The sequence below is a fragment of the Sinocyclocheilus rhinocerous genome, unplaced genomic scaffold (genome assembly GCF_001515625.1).
Source record: "Sinocyclocheilus rhinocerous isolate Xijiao unplaced genomic scaffold, SAMN03320098_v1.1 scaffold113, whole genome shotgun sequence".
In the NCBI taxonomy this organism is placed as follows: Eukaryota; Metazoa; Chordata; class Actinopteri; order Cypriniformes; family Cyprinidae; genus Sinocyclocheilus; species Sinocyclocheilus rhinocerous.
This window is the reverse complement of record NW_015646846.1, coordinates 1,143,188-1,153,025: the sequence shown is the minus strand read 5'-3', so window position 1 is coordinate 1,153,025 and position 9,838 is coordinate 1,143,188. Positions and strand designations below refer to the sequence as shown.

Sequence of the window (9,838 nt, the reverse complement as noted above, 5' to 3'; positions counted from 1 at the left end):
ACACACAACCCTAATATACAAAACTGATAAGAAAAAACTAAGAAGAAACATAGTTATTTCAACAGAAAAACATCAAATTTGAAATGTAACGCAGGGAATTCTGGGAATGTCAATTTACAGTTATTCACTGTAAATTATACGGTCTTTTCCAAAAACGGTATACTACCATAAAATTACATGTAATGTAGCCACCGTATATAATAGGGGAATTTACCGTTAACCATTTAACAGGTTTTTACTGTAGCATTTTTACAGTCTTTTACCGTTTAATTCACGGTAATTTTTTACAGTGTATGAACTATGATCTTAATTCACAGCAACCTGGAAAATTGCATAGTAAATCAGATTTGGAATTGCCATTTCTGCAAGGTACAACGATGTAAGAAAACAGGAAAGACAAAAAACTAAATCAGGACTTACCATAAAAACAATCTCTGCATAGTCGACCATAAAATGAAAGAGGTATATCATAAGGGGTGTCTGGAAGAAATAAAAAGAACAATTAAACACTGACATCCGAGTATAGACTTGAAAAGAAAATGAATCAAACACAAAGTCAAATAGAACTTACTTCATGAAACACATCTCCTGAGTAAGGCGAGACCCCCAGATCCAACAAGGCAAGACCCTCTACAACTGTTTAAAGTCATATTATGCAGTTAATAAGCAAAGAACTTGAAGATATTTCACCCTTACATGACCATCAAATACATAAGTAATTGTATTCAAGGCAGTGAAGTGAACGATAGTGATAACAGGTCTGTAAGCGTTTTCTTTTGAAACAACGCCCAAACACATCACTTCAATGTTTATCAATATTTGCCAGACTGTTTAAATATAACATGGATGATGGATATTGGATGATGGCTGCAACACGGATTTGATGTAAAATCAAACTTAGGAGCAAGCTGCAGTAATGCAATCAATTCAATACAAGACATACTGTAAATAGATATTAAGCTGGGTGCCACGACAGGCTGTGGAGTTCAAATCTGCGTATTCCATTGATGCTGTATATTTGGGATCAGATATATGAGTAAACAATAATGTTACCAACAATAATTGACTTAAAAATAAAGCATGAAAACATGATGTGTTGAAAATGTCTTCATTTGACAGCTCAGCAATGCTGCCATGCAAGAACATACCATCAGTATACAGCATTCCCATATAGAAAAAAATACATTAACATACCTCGTTTCCACGCATTCAAAGGCGACACCACCTCGACCCTCTCTACAATTAATTCCGCCAGACTGGATCGGAATAATACGGCTCTTATTGTAACAGCCACTATAAGCAGGAGGGTTAATGGCGCCGCCATTTTTGTCGCGAGGAAGAAGCTGTCAGCGCGATGCACTCTGGGAAACGAAGTTCACCGCCACCTTCCTGCTTAAAGATTCATAAAGGAGAAATGGGAGATTTAGTTAGTCTAGTGGAATTTACCAATTGGAATTCACGGGAGCAGATGACAGATTTAAATCACATACTATCTTATATTCCTTATGTGCAATACAATAATAATACAGTGAAACATGATCGTGTGTGTCCTACTTTAACCCTTTCACTGCTCTTACAGATTCCATTAGATCCATAGTTTCTTTTTTTCCTTTTATTATTGCTTTGGTACTGTTTTAGCAAGTCATTTTCAAAACTAATTGTGTTTCTGATTCTGATTTCTGATTGCTGATTAATGTCCAAACAAACTTCAAAGACTTTGTTAACTGACCTTTTCACTGCATCTAAGAAGTGTTCCATCTAGACATATATTTAATTTTAAAATAATAGCTTTTCATAATGCAATTATCATGAATATATACACTGCCTTTCAAAAGTTTTGAATCAGTAAGATTTGTAATGTGTTTTAAAGAAGTTTTTTTCTGCAAAGCTGAATTTTCAGCATCATTAGGCCTACTCCAGTCTTCAGTGTCACATGATCCTTCAGAAATCATTCTAATATTTATTATCAATTTTGGAAACAGTTGTGCTGCTTAATATTTTTTTTGGAACCTTTGATAGTTTTTCAGGATTCTTTGATGAATAAAAAGTTAAAAAGAACAGCATTTATTCAAAATAGAAATCTTTTGTGACAATGAAAGAAATGAATGCTTTTATTAAGCAAGGATGTTTTAAATCAAGATTTATATTGTTATAAAAGATTTCTATTTTAAATAAATACTGTTCTTTTTTAACTTTATTCAACAAGTAATCCTGAAAAAAAGTATCGCAGGTTCCAAAAAAATGTTAAGCAACACAACTGTTTCCAACATTGATAATAAATCATCATCAGTGACACTGAAGACTGGAGTAATTATGATGAAAAATCAGCTTTGCATCACAGAAATAAATTATATTTTAAAGTATATTAAAATAGTAAACAGTTATTTTAAATGGAAATAATATTTTTCAATATTTCTGTTTTTTCTGTATTTTTGGTCAAATAAATGCCACCTTGATGAACAGAAGAGACTTCTTTCAAAAACATTAAAAATACTGATCCCAAACTTTTGAACAGCACTGTATATATATATATATATATATATAGGCATACACTGCTGTTCGTTAGGATGATCGTACCATATAAAGAGCAGCGAGAACATTGGTCAGAAGAACATTTCCTTTTGTTTTCTACAGTAAGTCATGCAGGTTCGACGTGAGGATGAATAACTACAGTACAGATGAACATTTTCGCTAAAATGTGATGCAGGATTCAAAACCAACCACAAGATGGCAGTGGATGAACACTCAATCACTTCTGTTCATAAAGCAACAAGGGCACTCATAGCCGTGGGATTACACCACGTCTAGACTGAATTCAGTGATATTCTTTGATAATGTAAATGTACTTTGCTCACTGTATAATTTGTTCGTTTGAATAATCGAGGAGGACATGCGGCGTTATAATTAAACTTAAAATATCTTTTTATTAAACGTGATCAGGTTAAATACAAATTCAGTCTTATTGAAATATTTTTGTCATAATATGGTAGCCTACTTGCCTAAAACGTTATGATGTGCGTAGTTACATTAGGCTACAGTGGTTTGAGCGCGTTTGACCAGAGACTATAGAACGCAATTAAAGAGCTGTGCTTATGTGATTGACGGGGGCCGTCTTGAGAAGCGAGAAAATGGCTCATAAAAAGGACGAGGACTTGAATGGTTTTTACAAGTCGGATGGAATGTAAAATTACGGTAATATCGCGTGAACATTTCACATGAAATTCTGCGAGTGTGAGGGGAGAAGTAGGGACGCGCGCCGCAAGTCGCGCAAGTAAAATACAACCGCACTAGGCTATATTTCTGGTCAGTTTAATAAATAATTAATCACAAAACTATCACAAAAATTAAGTATCTTGGGGACGATCGAGGGGCAAATGTGCGGCGGGGGATGCTTCAGCACCCCTAGTTCCCACGGCCATGAGGGCACTAGATGGTAAACGAGATTCTTGGATTACCAAAGAACTATCCTTAAAATTTTCAAATTAATTTTGGTCATATGCAGTCCAGCTTTATGTCCCATTACAGTCTTTCTGAACCTATCAAGGACATGCTGACCCAGAAAGAGCCCCACTACAAAGGCCAAGAAACATTTATGGATACAAATGTCACATTATGGAGAACCCTTGTCTATAATATGCCTCATCAGCCAGTGAAGGCTAAATGGAGCTGATGGGGAAAAGATGACTAGAGCGTGTGTCAGAGGATTACTGAGCGTGTGTCATAAACCAGGCGATCAGGTCATTTAAAGATGCGACTATGATCTTGATGCACATAGGATCATGAGGGTCTCAGCTGGGGAAGCGGCAAAGTTCAAGGTCTGAACCAAGAGAGATGATGTTGGTCTGGGAGGAGAGTGCATTAAATCCTTCCCCCCAGACACAGTCTAGCCCCTCTTCCTCGCTCTGGGCAGGGCTGGAACAGGCCGGTGAGTGGATAAAGATTATTAAGCAACCGTGTTGACCGACACTGGCTCACCCTTCTGAAGAGTGGCCAAAGCACCAGGCTACTGAGGCCGGGTAACAGCATGTGGAGAGAAGCTGAGCAGTGAGTCAGTGAGATGTAGATAGAGAGGGATTAGAAAAGAAAAAGTTCAGGATGAGAAGAGTGGCCTTAGGAAGAGCAAGAAATAAGGATGTGTGACTGAAATACATTTTTAATAAGCTGAGCTTTCTGTTCTGGTGAGATTGACTTTCTTTATATTTGGAGTCCCAGAGACCCCAATTAATCTATAATTTTACTTTCAAATTTTGTTAATGTTCCTCTGAACTAATCAAAACCCAGCAGACAGATATTGAAGCTTTAGCCCTCTGTTGTATCAATAGGCATGCATTTTATCTTTATGATTTTTACCTAGAATATTAATATTGTTTCTGTTTGGGCTTAAGTTGACCTTGCAAGGAATATACTATATGAACAGGAAAATTTATTTGCATTTATTAATTTTTTAACTAGTGATATTGGTTTATTTAATCATTGTTTTAAGCTATTTGATATGCAGTATTTCTAAAATCCTGTCAGTAGAATGTGCAATAATAATTTGTCCTCCACATTCAGGTCGAAAGGCCTCAGCAAAAGTGGATGTCAACTGCAAACTCAAATACATGTCTGGCTCTATTCAGGAATAAAACACCCACTTTTCATGATCCAGCACTTCCTGTGGGTAAAATCTACATTTCTTCCATTTCACTGAAAAATGCATCACTGTGGAAATCAAATAGATTGTGAATGGATTGCATGATGACTTATGATGTATATATATTTATTATTTAATGTTTTTTAAATTTAAATGTGCACTCTAAAAAATGCTGGGTTAAATATAACCCAGCGCTGGGTTATATTTAACCCAGCATTTTTTAGAGTGTGAGATTTTTCCCCCCAGTGTTTCCTGTGTATCTTGTATCATTAAGTTACTGACAGCTGCCAATAACATTATCAACCAACTCATGCTGACCCAAACTTTAGAATGCTTGCTGCAACTTTGAAAAGGATTCTTTGAAAGAATGAAAAGCGTTACACCAGAAGCAGAAGTCAGACAGCTATCAAAGGCTGTGCTCACCTTTCAAATCCCTGCCTATGATGTTTTCTCCATTCCTTTGCTTTTAATTCAACAGGAGTCTCTTTCTGTTTGACTGAGGATAACTCATTCCATCCCGCCTGAAACTCTGTGTATGTCTTTCTCTCTCGGAATCTCAATTGTCTGGCTTGCTGAGAGTCTTATATAGTGTGTATAGTTTGTAAAGATCAGCAAATAAAAACCTGGCATACGATGTGTGCTCATAAATCAAGGTGACAATGATCAGAGATATTCAAGTTGACTTTGAACATGGGATTTTTATTGACAGAATGAATAATATCCAGAAGAACAAGGTAATAATGCAACAATCAATTTAAACGTTTATAATACACCTTAGTATCTCATAACAAATTCAAATGAATATTATTCAATCCCCTTTTCTTGGCAGAGTCTCCTAGAACTTGCTTTAATGTTTATTAAATTGATATTAATTTGACTTTATTATTTATTAACTTTATTAATTTGCTTGATTTAGGCAGCAAAATGAGAAACAAAATTCATGAAAATGTAATCGTGTCTTGCTGGCATGAATTAACATAAAAACCAACTGCCTGCCCAGAGGCCTCCATTGACCCGAGGGCCCTGAACTGTCACAGATATTGTGCACATACAATTAAATTCATGTTTTTGACAGTGTGAGTGAAAATGATGCTATGCCTAAGAAATTATTTTAATATGGGGTTTTGTGATATGAAGTAGCCATTTTGCATGAAGGTAGAATGAAGTGCAGATAATGATCGACAGAAAAATGTTTTAAGGTAGATGCACAAGTATCTTTTATTTATCAAACTTTGGCCCATGACCAACTAAGTCATAATGTCACAATAGCATCATAAAATTAATCCATATAAAATTTCTTCTTATTATCAATGTTTTTAGTGCTGACCTCAAACTTTTGGACTGTATGTACATCAATATTTCTCACATCACCACTATTGGCATTGTCTGTAACACTGGGTCACTAAATCTCCGGTTGTCCCTGTAATATTAGAGATCAGAGTTGGAGATAGATATCCTGGTGGATTATGGTTATCTTCAAAACACAAATTAAGATATTTTATAATGAAACCTGAAAGCTTTCTTTCTGTTAATGCAAGTTCATCTGAAATGTGAGTGGCTTTTTTGAATGGCACATGGACGTTACATTTCTTGGATGAATGTTCTATTCTGGAATTTATGCTTTTATTAAGCCATGCCGTTTTAAAGCAAATTTCACTATTAACTGTTGTAAATTCTTCCTCAAACTTTTATGCAATGCTAAAAGTGGAAATTATGTCAATGAGTGTTGAAGATTTCACTGTGATGTAATAAACATTTTAAAATGTTTGACTCTCAAGAGTGTAAAAAGCTTAATTTTTTCCAAACAGTACATCAGTGACATTTAACACAGTAAAATCACATTCTGAAGGTGAAGAAATGGCTTAATATGTACAATTTAGATTTGTATTTATCTGGATATTTGATTTTAAAATATGTAAAACTTTAAGTTAATCCAAATAGATTTAGTGATAATTTGTGATATAATCATGTAAAAAAATATTTGGTTGAAAGTGAATTTTTAGTTTCATTTGACTAGAAATTTGATTTGGTCAAACTTAATTTTTTTTTTTTCAGTTCAGAAAAAGTAAACCTATTACTTGTAACAAGTTGAAGCAATTTTTTTTACTTTGATCCAATGAAAATGTTTTTTTCAGTGATAATTTTTCACAATATTAGTATTTTTTACTGTAATTTTTAATAAAATAAATGCAGCCTTGGTGAGCATAAGAGAGTTCTTTCAAAAATATATTGAAAAATGTTATATATTTAAGTATATTATATTTAAAAATATATATATTTTTGTGTGACATGTATACGGAGTACTCAAATTGGGACACTTTTTGCCATTTAGATGACTGGGAAAATATAGCTGAAGTAGCATATTTATATACAGGCCATTCCTCCACTGTATATTTTTAAGGGAAATAAAGTGCAGGTAGAGTGAATAAACATATGATTGTCAAGTCAAGTCAAGTCATTGTTCCTGTAAATATTTTTTACAGAATCTTAAATTTGTATGACATAGATCTCTATCCACACAGGTTCCTTGACATTATAGTTCTGTAAACCAGTGGTTCCCAACCCTGGTCCTGGAGGCACCCCTTCACTGCCCATTTTGCATGTCTCCTTTCTCTGACACACCAATTTCAGGTCTTGGAGTCTCTACTAATGAGCTGATGACCTGAATCAGGTGTGTTTGATTAAGGAGACATGCAATACGTGCAGTGTTGGGGTGCCTCCAGGACCAGGGTTGGGAACCACTGCTGTAAACCACAGGCCATAAATTGTGCATTTGTTCAAGAGTGTGCTTCAGATAGGGATTCATGAGGATCTGGCAAGGGTCTTCATTCACTAAACACAGAGACATTGATGATTCAGAGTTCCAGCGACATGATTACCTGAAACATGATGACATTTCAGGGAAGCGATCACAGGCTGAATTAGGAATAGTTTAGCATAGGCCTACTATTCCATATACTCCTAAGAAAAAAAAAGGTAGGCCACAAAAGCTGTCATCTTTCAAACCCATTTAGGTACTAATGTGTACATTTAAGGTAGTAATATACCTTTGAGGTACTAATATGCACCTGTTAGGGGTAAATATGGTACAAAGGTGTACAAGGTGTACAGCACTGTAAGAATTTTTAGGTAACATTACGTTTTAATGGGACAGCCTTAGACTATTGAACTAGCTATGATGTGAATGAGTTTTCCTCAGATTGTACCAGTGGTAAAATCATTGTAACACACTGCCTCGAGTGGCTGATTGCTTTAATCTAATAATCTGATGGCACTACTACGGCTGCCTCAGTCGCTCTATTCACAGGGAGTTTTCAGAAGGCACCGTGGCAGGACAGCACGGTTAATGTCTCCTGTTCATTTTTCTTCCTAATAGAACTGTCAGTGGGAGACACGTGGCAAAAAGGACGCACTCTGGCTCAATAGGAACAGAGTTTCCGCACGTTGTGGGGAAAAAACGAGTCACCCGCTGGTTGGGGGGAAATGAAATTCACACTGCCTGCCAAGCACCGGGGCGATTCATCACCTCTAAACTGTTCTGCCGCGGCTGGTGTGGAATAATTCACCGTTGGGCGACAGGTCAGGCCGCGACGGGAGTGATCGCACCTGCCCTCTGCTCCTGACCGGTGTCAAACACCCGAGAGACACACCGCCGGGTGTTCCCTGTCTGGAGTGATGGTATACTCGAATTAACCCTATTAGCACTAAAGACCCATGACCCCAGTGATGGAGGAATTAGCTAGAGCCTCAAAATGAGACTGATAACCTGTTTATGTTGAAACTTTTTATTAGAACAGACATTATTACAAGAAAATCAATTATTATTACTAAATATTAGCACTGTTTTTTACATATCAAAAACCAAAGATATTACATAACCATTAATGAAAAAAGGAGAGCAAAATAAATAATAAAATAATTATTTATACATAAATTATATAAACAATCATATTTAACAGGAGATAAAATTACTTTTCCCAGAACATCTCACTTTTTCCAATTTCAGAAAAAAACATGGTGTCCACTAGCCATTGAAGAGGCTTGTTAGATTTCCAATGGAGCAGAATACGGCGCCCAGCTAATAAGGAGTTAAATGATAACATATCCAATTGTTTAGAATTAAGCTGGGACCAGATCTCTGGTACAAGAGCCTCAAAATGACTGATAACCTGTTTAACTAGTTTATTTACATTACTAATCCTTACAATTAATATCAATTATGAATTCATAATTAAGTATTTTATATGCTTAGCCTACAGCAATTGAGTAAACTAAATATGGGGCCTGTGTGAAAAACTTTTAATTTACATGAATATAATTAAAATATATAATAAAAAAGCATTCCCAAAAGACGGTGAAAGAAAACATTTGCGGTGGTTACGTGCACGACCACGCGAAACGACGCCATACGGACACCACAATAATATCCGCCGGAAGTGCCGCGATGGCGCCACTTTTTTGTGGGGACGCGTTAAAACCAGTTCGAAGATGTGAACACCTGCTTGACGGAACTGTGTACATCCACAAAACACAAGTTAATATGGATAATATATCGCTTGTGTTTTATTTATGACGTTTTTAAGGTAGTTGAGGTTTAGTTACCGAGCTCCAGGTGAAAAAGGGCAGTTTAGCTTGTACGAGGGAAACCATGACAGATGGCAGAAAATTACTGACAGAAAGTATTTAAAGGGGTCATATGATGCGATTTCATTTTTTCCTTTCTCTTTAGAGTGATACAAACTCTTGGTGCATAAAGAAGATCTGTAAAGTTGCAAAGACTAAAGTCTCAAATCCAAAGAGATATTCTTTACAAAAGTTAAGAGTTAGCCACACCTACCTAAAACGGCTCGTTCGAACACGCCCCCACATATCTACCTCACTATGTGGGAAGATTTGCATAACGCCGCCCAAATGTTCACGCAAAGAAAGAAGGCGTAACTTTTATTCATGAAGGCGCTGTGTTTCGTTGTGAAAGCGAAACTACTTTGTTTGGTCTTCCAAAAGAGGACACGACTAGAAATCAGTGGTTAAGTTGTATTGACAACACTGTTCCAGAATACTTCAACCCAAATATTCAGATGTGTGCAGCACATTTTATGGAGGACTGTTTCCTGGGAGAGTAGACTACAATGCCGGCTGTTCTGACTCACAGACTGTAAGTAAATTTTTTTATATTTAGAGAATTTTCCACTGACGATTCAAACG

The 9,838-nt window shown here is 36.0% G+C and overlaps 1 protein-coding gene across 1 annotated transcript in view; it reads right to left on the bottom strand.

The window, feature by feature from the left end:
• Window positions 1-1,330, bottom strand: part of LOC107708084 (phosphatidylinositol glycan anchor biosynthesis class U protein-like) — an 8,449-nt gene extending 7,119 nt beyond the window's left edge. Inside the window, exons 1-3 of the mRNA XM_016512228.1 lie at window positions 1,195-1,330; window positions 572-636; window positions 421-480 (exon numbers count right to left, since the gene is read on the bottom strand). Coding sequence (XP_016367714.1) covers window positions 421-480; window positions 572-636; window positions 1,195-1,324 — 255 coding nt within the window. The 5' untranslated portion in view covers window positions 1,325-1,330. The remainder of the gene's footprint in view (window positions 1-420; window positions 481-571; window positions 637-1,194) is intronic.
• Between the last annotated feature and the right edge of the window lie 8,508 nt (window positions 1,331-9,838).